Source organism: Eretmochelys imbricata, chromosome 8, assembly GCF_965152235.1.
Source record: "Eretmochelys imbricata isolate rEreImb1 chromosome 8, rEreImb1.hap1, whole genome shotgun sequence".
NCBI classification, from domain to species: domain Eukaryota; kingdom Metazoa; phylum Chordata; order Testudines; family Cheloniidae; genus Eretmochelys; species Eretmochelys imbricata.
The window spans coordinates 46,703,674-46,723,934 of record NC_135579.1 but is presented as its reverse complement, the minus strand read 5'-3'; the positions used below and the strand labels follow the sequence as shown (position 1 = coordinate 46,723,934).

General features: G+C 45.3%; 1 protein-coding gene across 2 annotated transcripts in view; it reads left to right on the top strand.

The window, feature by feature from the left end:
- The first annotated feature begins 222 nt into the window (after nucleotides 1–222).
- Nucleotides 223–20,261, top strand: part of PRRX1 (paired related homeobox 1) — a 79,997-nt gene continuing 59,958 nt past the window's right edge. For both annotated transcript variants that reach the window (XM_077824909.1, XM_077824910.1), the window contains exon 1: nucleotides 223–463. In XM_077824909.1, the coding sequence (XP_077681035.1) occupies nucleotides 223–463 (241 nt within the window). The remainder of the gene's footprint in view (nucleotides 464–20,261) is intronic.

Here is a 20,261-nt window from a genome sequence, read left to right as displayed (position 1 = left end):
CCTCCCTCCTTCTCTCTCTCTCGCTTTCTGTGTCACTTTCGCGTGAGAACTGGGCAGAGGGAGGCCGGATTCGCCCCCTGGAACCTGCCGAAGGAAGCCCAGGGAGCGCCCCTGCTCCGGGGACAGCGTCTGAGATTTTGGGGAGGGTCCCTTGTATTCCCCCCCACACCCTCTTTCCCTCCTCTTTTGCCTGCACTTTCCCTTTAAGACTTGGAGGAAACCATGACTTCCAGCTATGCCCACATCATGGAGAGACAGGCCGTCCTAGCCACCCGCTTGGAGAACCCCAGCAACCTGGACAACTTACAGGCCAAAAAGAACTTCTCCGTCAGTCACCTGTTGGATCTGGAGGAAGCCGGAGACATGGTGGCGGCTCAGGCGGACGAGAGCGTAGGGGAAGCCGGCAGAAGCTTGCTGGAATCCCCGGGGCTAACCAGCGGCAGCGACACCCCGCAGCAGGACAGTAAGTGAGACCTGGGCTCCCCCGCGCGCAACGCAGGGGCGCAGATAAAGCAGGCGGCAGCGCGCAGGGGACAGCCTGTGATCAAACTAATTTTGGGGGGGCGGGGGGAGCTGCCGTAATTACACTATCTCACAGCTCGAGCTGTGTCCTTTAGCAGAGGGAGCGTTACTCTGGGGGAAGACTGGGCTTGAAAGCGACTGTCCTTGTCCTGGAAAGAGAGAGTCGGATTGGGGGTTCGGTCTGAGCTCTGCGCGCCTGAAGGGCTTGGAGATGGCCAGCTGGGAGTGAGCAATGGCAGTTATTGCTGGATCGGGCAGAGGGGCCAGTATCTGGTGGGGAACGGCTACATGGTCCCGGGGAAGTCAGGCGCTGGCGTCAGTGTCACAAGCGGGACATCGGGCGGCTGGGCTGGGGAGAGACCGTGTGCGCCTGGCAGGAGAGGTTGGGGAGACGTGCTCACCAGGAACGCACGGTTGTTAATCGCACAGGGGATGGCTGCAGCAGGGGTGCGGGTGTGAGTTAGGTACCCAGGGAGCAGGGCAGACACACCGCGCTGTGTAGGGCGGCTGGCGGAGGGGTGAAATCCGCATCTAAAGCCGCATCCAGGGGTTTCTAACACCTTTCCACGCTCGGCAATGACTGCCCTTGATAAGGGATCAGTAATCAGAGCTCGGATTCAATCCGAATCGGTCTTTAATTAAGAAGTCTTGTAAATTGAACTATAAAATAAGAATACTTATTGGAACCTGAAGGGTTTTAATAAATCTCTGGGACTGGCCAGGAGGGGGGTTGGGAAAAGGCCCCTGGAGCCACCGGTCGCAGATACCTTCCCCCCATCCACCTCAACACAAGCACCACAACTCCACACAAGTACATCGCTAAAATATCACAGCAAAACCAAAGAACGTCCTTCCCTGCCTTTTTCTCTCACTCACTAAAAAGAGAACTATATTTTAGGGTCCCAATGTGTATTTAAATTTGAGTGGAAATGAAAAGGAACAAACCAGCAGACTTTGCCCTGGTAGGATGCTTAGTTTTACTATGATTTCTTCATCTTCATGTCCCTTTACTCGAGAGAAGGAGATTGGCTTTTCGTTCCACCCTCAAGTAGTAAAACCTGACTGTCCTAGTACATTCTGAAAAATAAATCCTTCCTCCTTCACGTAGTAACTAGCTGGAAAAGCAGATGCCCCATTCAAGTGGGAGACACGGATTTCTTCTCCCATACTGGCCAATCTTAATGGCTGAGCTCTTCAGTTTATTTCCTGCTGATTTAAGAACCTTTGTCCCAGGTCATCTGCAGCCAGAACGTGCTGTGGATGGCGCTAAAAGAAAGATCTGGAGCTAGGGGATGTCTCTGGCACTTTAGATACAGGACAAAGTATCTTATTTTTAAACACGAGTAAACTCTTCCAAAGAGGGTTTGAAGCCCGAAGAGTAGGGGCAGCCAGAGGGTGGGGATGAATTTCCTAGTCCTCTGCTCTCACCTAAGAGCCGGAACCCTGCTGGACTCCAGTGGGAGCAGGATCAGATCGCGAGTAGCTGCTACTTGCTGGCTCTTTCCGGGGCGCTTTGCCATTGGGAACAGGATCGGGATTTCAATCCAGTCTCTACGGGGGTGGAGGGGGGTTGCTGCCCGAGCGAAGCCGGCTAGGCCAGAAACGCTCGCTCCAGTCTGGTTTTACCGGCACTGCCGGATTGAATGGACAGGGGTTTAATACTGAGACATGGGCGGTTCGGGTCCTGACAGGCCAACTCGGGGTGTGTGTGTGGGGGGGCAGGCCGGAGCTGTGGAGTCGGTTTAATCAGCGCTCCCCCTTTGCTGTATTGGACGCCCAAAACCGCCTCCTTTATCTGCCCGGCAGAGCCGCCCCACCGGCCCCGGGTGGAACCGAGCATGGATTTAACCCGGGGACTTTGGGTTAAGGGCTGATGGACTAAATCTTGGGGCATCCCAGCCACAGGGTCCTGACGCTGCCTTAATGTCCATCTCTCTTATTTTCAGAGGGAATGGCTCAGACACAGGTAGGGCCATTATTTACTGTAGGGGCGCCCCAGGAGCCCTAGTGGCGCCCTAGCGCCCCGTTGTGCTAGGCGCTGTACAGCGGCAGAGCTGGGGCAGGCCAACAAGCGATCAGTGCGGCGAGTGCCTGGCTTGAGGGGATGAGCCAGGAGATTTCGCTGATTGTAACGGAGCCACTGTGGCTGCTGGGGAAGGGGACACAGGAATACTCCTGCACCTTTCCGATAGGATCAAACAGATCACCTTTCCTGCTGAAAGAGGCCCCAGCAACACCCACCGCGCGGAGAGATGCATTGAAGCCAGCCACACGATTAAAGCTAACCCCAAAAGCAGTGCGCCCTGTACCCGGCTGGCTCCGCTATTCACTGGTGTATCCCTCAGCCCCCATCCATCCCTGCACGAGGCTCCCCCTTCTGCCCACCAGCCTGAGGGCTACAGGCTTGAGGAGCTTTGCTCCTGTGTGAGCCCGCCACCCAGAGAAACCACATTCGCTTTGGGACGTGTTTGCAAGTGAATGAAAAAAAATGCAACTTTTACAAACATTGCTTTTATCTGATGTGCAAAACTGGAAACAAGAAGAGTACAGAAGGCTTCATTCGGGCACAGGGTTGCAAAAGCCAACTGCTTTTTCACCAGGCGTACGTTACTGATCTAGCCATCCATCCAGACTTAAGTTGTGGTTGTTTCTTTTCAGTAAGCAGAATCTTTCAGAAGTTCTGCGAAGCACAACAGAAATGGACATACTGAGCTCCTCTCAGTCGTCTGCTCTTTCATGGCTAGGGCAGGCTGCGGGGAGGGGATCAGGTTAATATTTGCTGACTTGACTGTGGGCGATTCTAGCGGTGGTGCTTTGGTGGTAAATTACACGCACCAACGCAGGGAAGGAAGCTAGGTATTGACTATATACTGGCTAGGTACTGACCATCTACGCCTGAGGGCAGCTTTCCTTATGCCCACCTCAGATAGATTTAAAATATCCTTTTAGAGTCAGCTGCCTGGTGAGGGCTTTAGGCCTTGTCCCTCTATGCCAAACTCGCCCCTAAGTCCGAGAATTCGTTGCCAGATGGCAGAGAGCGAGTGAAATACACGAGAAAGCTGAGCCATGTGTAGCTACGTGTCGTTAAACGTGTCCTGTCCGCCCCCAATCGAGCCCTCCACGTGCATAACTTTCCCGTCGGGATCTTCCTGCACATTTATAAAAAATGTGGGTATCGGTATTAAAAGGGTTGCGTTAGTTGCCCCTGAGGCGGTGCTTTAAACAGTTGGTGAGTTAATTTTTTCCCTGTGTTGCTTTTACTCTAATTGGGAAGGGGCTATTTATTTATTTATTTATTTCGGTTGTGTGAGTTGCAATCGTAAAGCTCATGGTACTGATCATATGTGACCTAGCAGCTCACAATTAATCAGCTTCCTAATTGGCACTTGCACGTGCCTTGCTTTTCCAGCTGATCGGAATAACTCCTCCGACAGCTCAGTCCGGCAGCCCTTCTGCACTTGCGTAATCTTTGCTCGGCCGAGTTAGCATTGCGCACAAGGGCTGGTACAGGATCTCTCCCTAGGTAGCCTTTCATGTGCTTCTTGGCGCTTCCCTGGGATCTGCGATGCGCAGCGGCGGTTAGAAATGGTATCCTCTTCTGAGGAGGAGACTAGTTTGCCTTGGTTATCTGATCTTAGGGACCCGATGCAGAGTGTGCAGGGAACCTTTCTTTCCCTGAATCCCCTGGAGTTGGTGGATGTGAAATCCAGCCTGCCTTCCGCATTCTGCAACTCTCAATTAGTGAAAGCAGCTTGTCCTAATAAGAGCTTTGTGAGAAGCATATGTCGCCATAAAAAGTAGACTAGAAGTCAATTAGAGACACCATGCTGAAGTGGGAGCTGGGCTGTTTGTCCCCCTACCAAAACACGGAAACAAATCGGAGCGCTGGCAGGGGGAATCTATTAGTCATGAAGAAAGGGATTAAAGGGAATATATTCATCATCTGAGCGCAGGGAGGGCACGAACCGTAAGCGAGTGTATCCTGGACCGACACCTTGAGTGAAATGACTTCTCCCAAATCAGGGGTCGTTGTGATGTGCTAGAATAAATGCATCAGTGAGCGGGACTTGTGCTTGGAGACGGAAGTCTTGCAAAGAAAGTGGCTGGGCAAACCAGAGTCCATGGAGTGCTCCAATCCAGCCGCACGAGCTATTGTCCGCACGGCGAGATAAATGCTTTATTAACTAGGAATAAAATTCCTGAGATCGTTATTTTCCTCTAGGAAATTGTCATACGATGTGATGCAGCTACAACATACAGATCCGGTTTATAAATGCGATGTAGCCCACTTTATAATGCATCTGTCGTTCGTCTCCATACAAGTTCAAACTCTTTTCTAATTTCGGATCACATGGCTCGCATTAGCAGAGCGTACATTAAAATACCATCCTCTACAGTGGCGAGAAATTCTCCCTTACGCACAAACGGATGTCGCAGACCTACTCCCAGTTTCGCCACGTCTGGTCGGTTACACAGAGAACTTTCCTGCAGATTTCAAAGCCCCAATCCGTTTTTAAAATCCCCCCCAGCGTGCCATAATTAATGCCACAGCTCATCATTTATCTCCCAACGGATATTTCCGTTAGCGGCTATTATTAAAGCTTCGATCCTGCTTGTGCTGAAGACTGTGCTAAAATTCCCATTGACTTCAGCGAAAACTCAGGCCCTGAGGGAATATTTATATCTGGCAACTTTGTTTAGTGTGGTGTCATACTTTCTTTGACTGTCTCCATACAGCTTTGCAAACGCTATTAGGGATAGTTAAATTAAAAACATAAAATAACGTTGTCTGGTTTCCACTAACCATCTAACCAAAGCATGAAACCATGTAGCACGTTCCCAGTGTATCTGCTTAACTATCATACCGAGGGAGGCAATTAACAACAGACAGGCACAAATGTGGCATCTAGTTGCTGGGAGGTTGCATTTTATAGGCCTGTTTCTCAAACAAGCTTATCAAACGTATGTATGGCGCTGTGAGATCATTACAGTTAAATTTTTACTGAAGGGTGGAGAACGAACACAGCGGCAAATACACCCAGAGCCTGGAAAATGTTAGAGATCATGTGAAAAGGAACCGCATGAAGAGAGCTGGGCGGGGGGGGGATTCACAACGCTGTCCCCAACCTCTGCGTGTTAGCCCGATCTCTCTCCCCGGGAGCCCAAAACTCTATTGCCGGGGCGCGGCGAATGAGGGGGGTTTGGGACTGGGCTTGGGACTGCAGAGATCCACCGATCTCACACGGAAGGGACCCAGCCCCTGGCAAAATCCGGCCCCTTAAGTCAATTGCAATGTCCGGACTGTATGAGGGCTCCGCATGGGAGAAGCAGTGGAATCGCACGGATCGCTGCTGGTCTATTTCAGGGATTATTCCAACAATTCCCCAATCTGGCCTCCTAGAAGAATTGACGATACGCTATGAAATGCCAAGTTTCATTCTGATACTTGTGCTAAATAACCACCCTGATATCTGAATTTCAGCTCTTACATTCCCATGTTTCCTAAACCGATAGGATTTACAGACGAACACCTCTATTCAACCACCGCTACAAAATCCACAGCATCCGACTAGCATTCTGTGTATTCCACTTTTTTTCTCGTTTGCTGTAAGAAAAGAAAAGAGAGCCATGGAAAGCGGGGCGCGTGTCATGTCCTCTTGAGGCCCAGCAAGTTAAATGACGCAGCTGCGCCGTAGTGACTTCTCGGTGCAGGAGAGAGAAACTCGTCGAGCTGAATTTAGGTTGGGACCAAAATGCTTTTCAAAATCCGTTCTGTGCGGCGGCAAGAGGCTTGTCTGTTTGCCAGGAGCCCCGTTTCAGATTAAGTAACAAGGATCATTAATTAGGTTTATGACAGGCTCATACAAAGCGTTCACGGGGCAGAGAGGACTGGAGGTTAAAAGGCTGTTTGGATAAGGATTGCGTTTCCTCCTCCAGCCAGTCTCCAAACATTTACAAAGCGGGCAGGGATTAGACAGAACAGCCACCCCGGCCCAGATCAATGGAACCTCCAGCCAGCCCTGCTTCTGACAGCGCTAAAAAGTCGCTGGAGTTTTTAAAAGTCTAGTATCTTTGCAGTCAGTCCTTCCAACGCTCCTGTGAACGCCAACGGGGCCTGGAGATCTGGGCCAGATCCTGGCTCCAGTGACATGCGATAGGAGTTTTACCATTTGGAATAGCAGCTAGTCTTTGCTATTTAACCTGCAAGGGTTTACACATTAAATAGACAAACCTACAGTAACAACAAGAATATCTATCTATCTATGTATCTATCTATCTATACTTCCAACAATCCCAATCATTTCCATATTTAAAGTTGTCATTTCTTCCCAAATTTGCTACCTTTTCGTTTGCTATTGTTGGCATTTAAAAAAACGACACACTTTGATTTTAAATAATTGTATGTATACTAATGTAACCTAATGTCTATGTGGTCCAAAAATCTCCTTAGCTCGGTAGGGTTCTTCCTCCTGAAATTCTATGGCTGGAAGCTATACAAAGGGGTTGCTTAGCCTTAACCACACCAGCCAGTGAATGTACCCGACTAAAACGGACCCAGGGTGCGTGGATTGGCTCATATTTTATCCAGCGAAGCAGCACAGAGCAGGGACTTTTTAAAAAAAATCGAATTTGATTTTAGAGGTGGCTGGATCTGAATAAAGCCACTGGCCCTTTAGGCCACCGGTGTTAGTTCTGTACCTCTCATTACCGATCCGGTGAAATGAGATCGTTTTAGAAAGAAGCTGAATTCCCATGGAGGGCCCGATCCCACAGCAAAAGTACCCGCAGCGACTTCCGCGGGACGCCTTTGTGAGCAACCTTTACTCCGGTGAGTAAGGCGATGTGGGGTTTAGCCCAGCAATCTCTTTGGGGTGTCTAAGGAAAGAAGAATCGAGGAGGGAGATTTTCAAACGCTAAGGGATTTAGGCGCTCAAGCCCCAACTGAAAGTCAGTGACTAATGCACCCCGCCGAACAAGAAAGCCTTCCTTTAAAACAGCATTTCCAGGCGCTTGCTACTTTATAAAGGGCTGTTGTACTTAACCCCCAGTCGCCTGCGTTTACAGGTTTGCTGGAGGCGGGCGGGGGGCAGAGGACGGACCTAAAAGCCCTGCTCGCTAAAGCACTCTGATGCGAATATGTCTCTTTGCGGCGTGAAGCTCGCTCGCGGGGCGCGGGTTGGCTGAATTCCCTCCCCACTGCGGCACCAGTTCCCTGGACGCTTAGCAGAGATCGCTTCCCATTCAGGGAGCTGCATCCTGTCAGCCCCCAATCTGAAATGGTAAGCGATGCACTTGCCGCGCTGGTTACTCCTCTGAGGATCCCCTGTGTGCATTGCATGGGGGCTGCCTGCTCTGCTGGGAAGGCTGGCTCCGAAGTTGCATGGAAAAAAAAATCTTATTAAAGTCAACAACCTTTGAATCAGGCCTTAAGTTTCTCTAGACTCCTCGGAGCTCCAGGGCTCTGCCTGAAATCCGATTTAAAAGGGACTTTCTTTTTCTGAGGAAGAAATATATGAAGCTGGATTTGCCCCTGACTTGGCAGCTTCCCGCGGGGTTATAGCAGCAGCCGCTGAGATGAGGGGGGAAGAGGTTGTAATATTCCAGCGAGACATTGCTCAGGGTCGATCAGCTCCAAAGAGGCAAACTCGAGTAATCATTTAGTATTAGCGCGTTATTGTGTTTTGTTTGATTGAAGGTAAATACAGCAAGTGTAACCTGCAAATGTTGTTTAGCCACAATGCTATCCTTATTTTCAGTTGAAAGTCAAAAATCATCTCCCAGAGATCCCATCAGTCTGAACTTCCACACCAAAATCAACGCCGCTGTTGTTGTTATTATTTACTTTAGTAACTCCCTCTCAGATTGCACTTCTCATCAGCAGATTTCAAAGTACAGAAAAAAGAGACTATTTACGTCTCGGTGTTACCAACACGCACGTGTTTTGCTGAGGCAAACCAGACTTGGGGAGGGAGACTTGGGGAAACACTGAAAACCTGCCTTTGGGTTTTCTTGCCCTGATACCCAAAGTAAACTCCGCTGAAGCTGTTAAACTAACACAGCTGATAGGGTGACATTTTGAGCTGATACTGGAGAACTGAGCTTCCCCAGAGTCTGGGGCTGCTGTTTTCTCCTTGTCGAGTATATCTGAGCTTATGCTGCTGGCTGATTTTAGAATCAGACTGAGGCCCGGTGTACAAAGTTAGGTCGACAAGAGCCACCTTGCATCAATCTAATTGTGCATGTGTCTGCATTTAAATTAGTCTCCCCCTGGTGTGATGTGAGTGCCCCATTATGGTGACGCAGTAACACCATGTCCCTGAACCGCACTGAGCCCTGATTGATGTACTGAGGTTGATGCAGCATGAATGTAGCCAGTGCATTACTTCTGTCTATCCTAACAGTCCTCCAGCAGCTGTCCCACAATGCCTGACACTGACCACTCTGGTCACAATTGTGAACTCCACTGCCCAACGTCACAGTGACCAGAAGGACCTCTCCCTTTTAAAACCCTGTGAATTTTTGAAATGCCTTTTCCTGATTGTCCAGCTTGGTGAGCACACCTAGCAGCTCTCCATTGTGTGCTCCAGCCACGCTCTGGCTTGGGCCTGTGGGGAGAAGAGGCTGTGCAGAACAGCTGTAGAAACATGGATGTCTCTGAGCAGAATGCACGGGGGATACAGGAGAAGGGCTAGAACAGGGATCAGCAGCAGTACTGCATGAAAGCAAAGGAATTGTGGCAGGCCAGGGAGGCAAACAGTCAGTCTGGTGCTGAGCTGCAGACCAGCCGCTTTTACAAAGAGGCAGAGACTCCACCACCACCCCACGCACCCCTGTGAATACCTCTGAGGAGCCCTCATCACAGCATGAACAGCGAGGACGAGGAGGTGGAGGAGGAAGCAGAGGAGGATAGAGGACTTGCAACCAGGGGATCCAGCTATGTCCGAAGCCAGGACCTGTTTGAGACTCCAGTCCAGTCAGTCCTGGCAGTGGAGCACGGGCGAGTCCAATGCAGGGCAAGGAACCTCCGGTAAGTGTGTAATTGTATTTCCCCATTCAGTGATGTACTGAAGGCTCCCCCAATTTAACAGAACACAGCTATCACCTTGTCATTAATTTACTTGCACTAGAAGAGGTAGCAGTACAGCAAAGAGAGGTGGAGTTGCTATCTGCTTTTCACTCCTCTGTAGAGTTAGGTGTGTGTGTGTGTGTGTGGCGGGGGAGGAGGGAATGGACCATGTGGAACAGTTTGTGTACACAGGGACATCCCTTGAATCCCCTTGAGATCTCGATGAAACTTCCATGGAGGTACTCTGCCATCCTCTCCCAAAGGCTTCCAGTGATGGCAGCCTTATTTCTTCTTCTGTGGTAGGACGCTTTCCCACGCCAGTCAGGGATAACTTTGGCTGACACCATTGCAGTAAACAGACTAGCAGCATATGGGCCCAGGAATCTTCAGAATGCCAGCAGCAGCTGTGCTCTCTGTGCCTTGGTTATTCTCAGGAGTGAGATATTAGCTAAAATCACCATGGCTGGTGCTAGTATTCAGTGCCATTTCCCTGTGCTCATAGTTTCATGCAGCTGAGCAATTACCTCCACTCACCCCTGGTGGGCCATACTCTCCATGGTGCAGTGATTGGTGCCGTGCACAAACACTCCAAAGCAGAAGTGTTAATAAGCATGTCCTGTTCAAAACTTTAGGGGAGCAAGGGAGGAGAGTTCTGAATCTTAACTTTTGCTTTCTGTGGTGACTATAGTGACAATGGTACCTGTGTGTGTTTTATCTGCAGCTACTGCTGTTGTGGCCTTGAGGGGCTCTCCCTTCACCCCCGCGAAACATCTGAGCCAGATAAGGAGGAAAAAGAAGAGGACTTAGGATGACATATTCAGTGAGATCCTGCAAGTCTTGGTTGCATCAGACTAAGGTCTTGGAGAGTGAACATTGCAGACAGCCTGGAGAAGGAAAGAGTGGACAGGGCAAAAGGCCCAGGAGTCCCAGCAGGAAAAGGAGAGGGAGACCTATCAGGACATAATGGGGCTTCTCTGCAAGCAAACACATATGCTGCAGACTCTGGTAGACCTACAAGTTCAACAATCCCAAGTTCACCACCCTTTGCAATCCATGAAGAATTCCATTGCAACATCTCCTTATATCCCCCTCAACATTCCATATGGCATCAGGGTCTGCGTCCCTACTTTTACCAGTGCACCCCAGGGGACATGAAGGACAACCACAGTTTCACGTACACCAACCTGTGAGAGCCACGGTTGATGTATGCATAGGTAAACTGGATGTGAATGTTTTTTCCTCCTGTTCTGTTCCATTAATTTATTAAGTTTTTAATGTATTTGCTTTTAGATTTCAAAGATTTTTCCTTGTGCTGGTTTTATTACTGAATAAAATTCTATTTGGAAAATAATTCATCACAACATATGCTTCAGAGTGCCTAGAAGTTCTGAATGCACTCACTTACTTGTTACTGAACAGAGTGACACAACTCACAGGATCAATGAAAAACACAGTGTTATTGTAAATGCACAGCAAGCACTGCAAAATTAATAGGTGCATTGACAGTGTTATATCCATAGATGTACTCCAAGGGCCATACAGTTTCTAACTGGCCCCAAACAACAGGGCAAGGTGGAGCACAGTACACCACAATGGATTACTGTGGCTCACTGTTAAAGTGCTTGTTCAAAACTTTCCTGAGCTTTATAGCTCTGTGCTGAGCTTTTTAAATATCCCTTGTGTCTAGCTGTTCAAACTCAGCAAATAGCTGCTCAGCCTCCGCCCTCCACTCCAGCAGCATCTTTTCTCCCTTTGCTTCACAGATATTATTCAGGACACAGCAGGCAGCTATAACTACTGGGATATTTTTTTCACTGAGGTTCAATCTTGTGAATAAACAACACCAACATCCCTTCAATCTACCAAAAGTCCATTAAACTGTCATTCTGCACCTGCTGAACCGACAGTTGAATCATTCCTTGGTGCTGTTGAGATAGCTGGTGTATGACTTCAGGAGCCAGGGGAGCAAGGGGTAGGCTGAGTCCCCCAGGATCACTGTTGGCATTTCAACATTGCCAATGGAAAGCTGCTGGTCAGGAAAGAAAGTCCCTGCTTTTAGCTTTCTGAGCAGTCCTGTGTTCTTAAAGATGTGCTCATCATGCACTTTCCCTGACCAGCCAACACTGATGGCAGTGAAGCATCCTCTGTGATGCACCAATGCTTGCATAACCATAAAAAAGTAGTCCTTTGTGTTGATGTACTCTGCAGCAAGGTGGGCTGGGGTCAAAATGGGGATGTGCATACTGTCTATCGCTACACCACAGTTCAGGAACCCCATTGCTGCAAATCCATCTGCTATGTCCTGCACATTGCCAAGCATCACAGTCCTGCATAGCAGGATATGATTAATGGCTCTATACACATGCATGACAATCACCTCAACAGTGAATTTTCCAACTCCAAAATTATTTGCCAAGGACAGATAGCAATTTGGCATTGTAAGTTTCCACAGTGTGATCACCATTCACTTCTCCACTGTCAGTGCAGCTCTCAGTTTGGTGTCCCTGTGTTAGAAGGCTATGCTAAGCTTGGCACACAGGTCCAGGAATGTTGCCTTGCACATCCAAAAGTTCTGCAGCCACTGCTCATCATCCCAAACCTACATTACAATGCAATCCCGCCAGTCAATACTTGTTTCTCGGGCTAGAAGTGGCATTCCACCGTCTGCAGCTGCTCCAGGAGCACCACCAACAACCTTGAATTGGTTCTCGGAATGTCCCACGGCAATCTGTCCTCCAAGAAATCATGTTCCCTGCTGATTTGGTTCTTTGTACGGCTCTGCAAATAACAGAGGATTGTGCGTCCTCTGTTTGCAATGCTTATGACAATAGTGCAGAGCTGTGCAGGCGCCATGCTTTTGTCAGAGGAGTGCTGAGAAGATTCACAGGAGTTTTTAAAAAGGTGCAAAAGATATGGGAATTAGATGACAATGGGATGGAGACAGCTGCATGCTGGGAAGCTGACCCCTTGTTCCCGTTCACACCCTTGTGACTCCTTTATGCTCTACCAGGCATTGCCAAAATGTCCAAAAAGACAGTGCACTGAATGGTGGCGAGTTGCACGCTCTGATACGTACCCATGGTGCACCACACTGCACAGCGACACAAACACTTCTGGTGAGTATATGCAGTGCCAACACAAGTGGTCCAGTATGCACGCGCACAAGCGATGTACTAACTGCGGCGGCTTTACATTGATATACCTTGCGTCAAGCAAAGTTTGTACTGTAGATATGGCCTGGAGGAGGGTTTGTGCATTTCACTGGGGCTGGAGCACCTGGATTTAGCTCACATCTGGCTGCCACGTTCATCCTAGGTACGAAACATTGGAGAATAGAGCATTAGAACTTTGGCAAATCCCTGGAGTCTGAACCAGCTCCCATCTAAGTTAATGGAAAGACTTCAGGGAAAGTTGGATCAGGCCTACCAAGAAGTGGAAATCAGGAGGGGCTGCTTTCTCTGAAGGGAAAAGAGAAGCTGGAGCTATGTGTCAGCGGTGGTCTGGGTGAATGTGGAGAGGAATAGGCTTCTCTTCTCCTGGGAGATCCAGCTTGAGAAGCAGATGTAAGGGATTCACTGGGTCTTTGCATCTTCTCCCTGAAACACTCCCCCCAAATGAGGACAAACAGAACACTCGCTCCTCCTGCAAATACATATCCCAGCCACCCACCCAACCAAACCACCCAGCATTGTTTCGCATTGATGGGGATTATCCATATTTCCCTCTCAAAAGAGCTCACAGCTACAATTCCAATATGCCAGAGATTTAACACAAAAAGTTGCAAATGTTGCCATTTGCTTGGGTAATTTTTATTCCAACTGAGCTTGTAGTAGAACTAGAAATGGTTATGAGGAATAATACAAATAACCTTTTTCTTTAAAAAACAAAACAAACCCAACAATCTATGGTAGGTATTGTTTAGACTGAAATCTATCCAAAGTTTAATATTTAAAACTAAAGCCATTTTTAAATTTAGACCAAAAAAAGTTAAACACCATATTTCAGAAAAGCTTATTTTTAACTCCTTCCGTCTTCTAAATAATTAAAAAGATTTACTTGTAATAATCCAGAAAATGAAATGTCCCTAGAAGTGATTGGGTTAATTATGCCTACAATTAACATCTGTTTACATTCCTAACAAAATTACTTAGACTCCACTTTAACTGAAAAAACAAATATAGCCTTAACTATAGCATTTCTACCAGCATCGCCTAATTATTTATATTGCCCTGTAGCAATACACATTGTTTTATGACCTGCAACTAGAGCAGGGCATAATTTTTCAGCTGAAATGAGTTTTTTGCAGAAAAATGCAGATCTGGGTGGACCAACAGCTTTCTCGAATCTGTGCTGAAATTGCCAAATTGTTTCAGTCAAAAAACAAATAAGTTCTGACAAAGTCAAAAAGCCTTATTTCTCCATTTTTTTTCAAATTGAAATGTTTTGACTTTTGTTTCAAAAGGGTCTTTTGCTTCAAATTTAAATGCAATTATAATTTTGTAAGGAGGTTTTAAAAAGGGGAAGGTTAGAAATTCCAGCTGTCCTTTAATTATCCCAGTCCTTCAGGGATGGATTGTTTAGGGGAGACAGACAGGAAAGTGACAATCAAAAACTACGTGGGGTTGGAAGTTGCTTGCTCCTGATTAGGGCTAAACTGGAAATGATTTTTCTTTCCTAGTGAAAAATCAACAAAAACAAATATTTTTCTTAGAATTTTTTGGGGGGAAGGGTGGGGGGGAAGGGGATTTGTCAAGTCCCACAAAAATCATTTTTCAATTTTCAGAACCCAAACCAGATTTTTGCGGGGGAGGGTAAAACTGAAAAATTTTTGCACTTCCATTTTTTGATGAATACCCCAAATATTTCTATGAAAATGGACATTTTGCATAGACTACCTTTTCGATCAAAAAGCGGTTTTCATTTGGAAAAAAAAGTTGAGACAACAATATTTTGTTGCCTAACTGTACACCTATGTATAGATATGAATAACTAATCTCCACTAACGCCCAAATCAGCTCACAGTAATAGCAAGAAAGGTTTGATTCCTGCAGGAAAAGGACCAAAAATATCAGATGGTTCCTTTCCCGTTGGGGGAAATTTTTTTCATGATTCCAAATGTGGTGATCAATTTGACCTTAAAATAATGGTCCTGGGGCAGCAGACATCCCTATAAGGTAGAATTTAAAAGTATTTTAAGGCAAGAAAAATATACTGGAGATAATGGTATAATCTTTTCTCCTTCTCTGAAAAAAATCAGATATGTTTTAGAGGACAGATCAAATTATCTATCTATCTATCTATCTATCTATCTATCTATCTATCTATCTATCTATCTATCTATCTATCTATCTATCTATTTTGGCTTCACTGTTGTATACATTGCTTAAGGAAGGAAAGTAAGAATCATCCAGAGAAATTTTTGTAGTGGGTAGAAAAGATCAAAAATGGATTTTTCTATCCTGTGGGAAATTCCAATATTTTGATGTTTATTTTAGTCCCAAATTGGGAGGAAAAGAGTTGAAACTGTTTGTATAATGAAAAGTTACAGAAAGTTTTGAATCAGAAATGGTGAAACATTTTTGTTTCGACATTTTGTTTGAAATGAAACCTTTCAGCTGAATTTGATTTTTTCCCACTGAAAATTTTAATTTCAATGAAACATCATTTTCCAATAGGTAAATGTTTCATTCATTTTTTTTAACCCAGTCTAATAGTGTATAGAATCTGACAAAATAGTGACTTTACTCTTAATGTCTATCAGGAGGACATTGTCAACATAGTAAAAGGCTGATTTTCCGGGTTGTTGACTTGAGATGGAGTTGCAAATGTTCAGCAACTCTGAAAATCAGACCCTAAAAGAATAAAAGCCGATTTAATTTATACCCAACTGACCCACATCTGTAGCTGAACTGGAAGGGTTTTAAAGACCAAGTTCCCCCTGACAACATAAGACAAAACACAACCAATGTTCAGTTTAAGATGCTGCTGTTTCATGAGTCTCCTGCTAAAGCTGAGGTGGACCTGTATTTCGATTTTCAACGGGGGCCCTGACCTCCATTCCATAGAGGGCAACCCCTCCATTATAGATAACCAGCCACAGCTCCTATCCCCTCTTCCCTGTGCACTTCCTTGGGAAAGTTATCTTGTGCAAAAACCCAGCATTACTTATCTTTGAAAGTCCTTTGTGTCCTTCCTTAGGAGAACACCCTAATGAAGGTGGCATGGATTCTTCAGGGTGGGGTCTCTAGAGGTCCTGAATCGGAGTGCTGCTGCAGGATCTCAGCTTTAGAGCCGATGAAGAGGTTTTTGGCTGAAACTTTAAAAATCCCCTTGCTATTGATTTTTTTCTTTTTAAAAAAATGAAAACCTGTACAATTTTTGAAGGAAAATGATGACAAACATGAGAAAATATCTGTTCACTGAATTTTTTTATGGGGAAAAATAATTTCCTGATCAATTCTACCTGATTTATATACAAATCCCTTGCATCTTAATTTATTATAGTCCTTTTAACTGTCTTAGGACTAAGGCGTCTTTCCCCAGGCTAAGTGGTTAGATTCAGTTGCGTCTATGGGCTAATGGTTAAAGCACAGGACTGGGAATCAGGAGTCCTGGCTTGTCCTATGTCTTGTTGTGTGATCTCAGCAAGTCACATACCCTCTCTGTACCTTTGTTCACTTCTATGAAAGCCAGAACTAAAATAAGGGGAGCAGGTAGGAACACAGCTCTCTGCTCCCCATCGTCTCCTGGGCTTGGTAAGCAGGGCTCTCCCACAGCTCTCCTCTTCCCCTTTTGTTGATTCAACTAGAGCTTCCACTCCTGTTTTGATCATTTTATGTGCTGGCTGAAAATTAAGCTAATGCTTCCATATGAAGGGGTGTTTGTAGAGTTGTTTGAGGTTCTCAGATCAATGGCACGATAGACATGTGGGATGGGATTCACAAAAATATTTAGGTGCCTAACTCCCACTGGTACTACTAAGTGCTCTTATTTGCATAGACACCCCCTTAAAACAACTTGCTTTTGAAAAGAAGGCAGAACATTGCATTCTGCCCAAATGTGATAGCCTGCCACCAGTATGAAACATCCAATCTCTCCAAAGCTATATGAATGAAAACCTGCATTATGGGTTGGGTGAGATGCACAGACAGCAGATGCAAAATAAGGGGCAAAGATCATCCAGAGATCCCATTCAAGCTCTTTCTTTGGAAAGGTTTATTTTAGCATTCTGGATTTTAGCCTCTTTTATTCTCAAAACTCAGGGTTCTTCCCAAGAGATGTGGAGTTTATGGACTTGGGATGGACAAAAAATAGGAGAAAACAATCAGGAACTTTACATTGACTAGAACTAGCAGCTGTTAGTATTTTTTCCTATTTTCTGTAATCGGTAGGCAAATGGAAATTGTACAGAAACGGTTGGCTGGTTATATCAACAGGTTACAGACTATGTAAACAAGGCAGACTGGTCAATGCATTTAACTCTTGAATGTAATTGGGCATCCCCAAAGGAATGCTGTCAAAATAGAAATTCAGGCTCCAATCCTGCTCCTCTTGAAGTTAACGAGAAAAATCCTTTCCACTTTGTTAGGTTTAGACAAAAACTATTTTTAAAACATGGTCTGTGTGTATAAAACATCCTCACTGCATTTTCCACTTTATGCATCCGATGAAGTGAGCTGTAGCTCACGAAAGCTTATGCTCAAATAAATTGGTTAGTCTCTAAGGTGCCACAGGTACTCCTTTTCTTTCTTTAAAACATTAATTACCTCCATTTTAATAACTACAGGTGATAGATCCGACAGACTTTACTCATCTGAGTAATCGTTGTTCAGGTGAGTAGTCCAATTGACTTAATTGGGATGTCTTGCATGAGTAACAATTGCTCATGTGAGTAAAGGTTGTAGGGCAAGACTTAGATAATTAAAAATGAAAAAAAAATCTGTTAAAAGTCTGATTTACTTTTCTCCATTTATGTTGCTTGTGCATTTTTTGCGTGTCACTGTTGGTCCTGTGAGTCTTATAGTATTTGGTATTTGTCTTAAAGCCCAACTCCTGGAGTAAATGTGAATCTCAGTTTTCCTTTCTTTTAAAGCAACTTTCTCACTCTCATGGTTGCAGAGAAAAGCTAGAAAACATGACCCAAGTGCAACCTGAAGGCAAAGAAAAAGACTCCAAACTGTATTATTTTAAAAGAAGTCTGATGGTTTTCTGGAGCTTGACTCATTATTTTTGAACACTGCCCTTACTTTGGAGAATAAAACTAAACTTTTCTGTTTATAATCATTTTCACTTCCTGATTTGTAGTAAAGTGTTAATCAAGGTGTTCATTACTTAGAGGATAACAGGTTGGAGCCATGCACCATCCCACCCTTATTTCCTGTTTACTTACTGGGTGTTTTGACACCCCCCCACCCGCCATTTGTTATGGAGCTCAGTGGGTCTCAGCCAGGGGGTATGCATAACCCTAGGGGTACACAGAGATCTTTCAGGGGGTACTCAACTCATATAGATATTTGCCTAGTTTTACAACAGGCTATGTAAAAAGCACTAGCGAAGTCAGTACAAATTAAAATTTTATACAAGCAATGACTTGTTTATACTGCTCTATATACTGTATACTGAAATGTAAGTACAATATTTACATTCTGATAAGTTTACTGATTTATTTTAAAATTATATGGTAAAAAATGAGAAAGTCAGCAATTTGTCAGTAATAGTGTGCTGTGACACTTTTGTATTTTTATGTCTGATTTTGTAAGCAAGTAGTTTTTAAGTGAGGTGAAACTTGGGGGTATGCAAGACAAATCAGACTCCTGAAAGGGGTACAGTAGTCTGGAAGGTTGAGAGTCACTGATTAGCTGAATAAAGCAGCGTGTTCTCTGTCTGCAGTACTGTAAGTAAAGTCTGTTTTCTTGTGTACTGAGCAAATTATTATAGTCAGTTTCACTTCCTAGCTCTCCTGCTGTGTTTGTATTTTCGATACTTCAGCACAAAGTTTCCAATTTTTTAATTTAAAAAGGTTTTTACTGAATTTTAATTAAAAACCCCCAAACTAATTCAGTGAAAACATTTCTAACACTAGATTTTGAAATCAATTATAAAACCAAAATGTTCTTTCTGAGGTATTTGACAGAGTGCCTTTAATGACCATCAGCATTCTGTGTTCTTCTGAGTTTCTACTACAAGGAAGTATATTTGTCCCATTTAATGAAACATAAACATAAAACAATGATTGATTGCATTGCATGGGGGAAAATATTATTTTAGGGCTAATTTGTGCAAGCTTTACTTACACCAGTTGCTTTCAATGGGACTGCTAATGTGAGTAAATGCTGCTCAATGAGTGCAAAGTTTACATATTTCATTCCTTAGTATTCAGAGGCTTGATTCTGCAGCCCCCAACTCATGTGAATGGTTCTCCTGAAGACCATGAAACTATTCCTGTTAGTAGCAGCTTCAGAATTGGGCCTAGATTGTATAGTTGCTTGGAGCTCAGAGTGGCAACAGAATTGGGCCCTGAACTGACAGAGGTTTCCCACAATCAGCATCAATTATGGTTACATCAGTCATGTTGGAGGTGCTTCAGAGTCTGTGGAGGGGATGGGCATGAGGGAAGAGTAGTGGAAGAGCTGGGAAAGGGTGTAACAAAAAAAGTTAAGAGGGGGAGAAGACGAGATTTTAAAACACATATTGACTAAGCAAGTGCTGAATTACAGGGTAAGAATTCATTCTGCGATTTTCTGGCCATTTGAAATTTGCTCCCCCGGTTTATGACATTACCAGAACCCCTTGATGGGATTACAGCCAGGTAGTTCAATGCTGCTTGTTTATTCTATACTTAATCATTTGTGATTCACATATTAAGTATACCCTTGGGGGTTATGTGGTTATTTTCCCGAAAAGTTTTTTTTATTGCATAATTAAGCACATCATGAGTAATTTACAGTGTGTCACAATATTATATACTCTGGCCTCTATAAAGTCTGACCTGACCTGAGGCGAGGTTGAATTGCTGTGTTTCTCCTTCCCCTCCAGATACACAATTCCCAAAGGAGATTTGGCTCCTGGGTAGGGATGTAGAATGGTGAACATCCCCGCCTAGCAGGAGGCCATGTCTTAGCAAAAGAAAGCTGTGAGAGTTGTAAAGGGCCATTGGTTCACCTGCTGTTATCTTCCCTGCCAACTTGAAAGAACAAATGCTCTGAGGGAAAAGGACTAGTGTGGAGAAGGGGAAGTCTGCGCTGCCTTCTGAAGTGTTTCTTTGGGTCTGTCTTCGCTGCAGAGTTAACCTGAGCTATCTACACTTGAGTTACTCCTCTCAAGTTAGCCTGGCTTGAGTGAGAATGACCAGGCTAGGAAATAACTCCCCAGCTCTGTGTCTCCACTAGTGATGCCCTCACATGGGTGTGACGCTAAGACGTTATCTCATGGTTCTTTGCACTGCGGTAAACTGGTGGGGTCTGTGAATTATTTCCCAGTGAATTGTGGGAGACCTTCTGTCAAGGTTCCTTCCCCATTCCGAACTCTAGGTACAGATATGGGGACCTGCATGAAAGACCCCCAAGCTTATTTTTACCAGTTTAGGTTAAAAGCTGCCACCACCAAAGTGTTAAATAAAGAACAGGGAAAGTGCCCACTTGGAAACATCTCCCCCACCAAAATATCCCCCCAA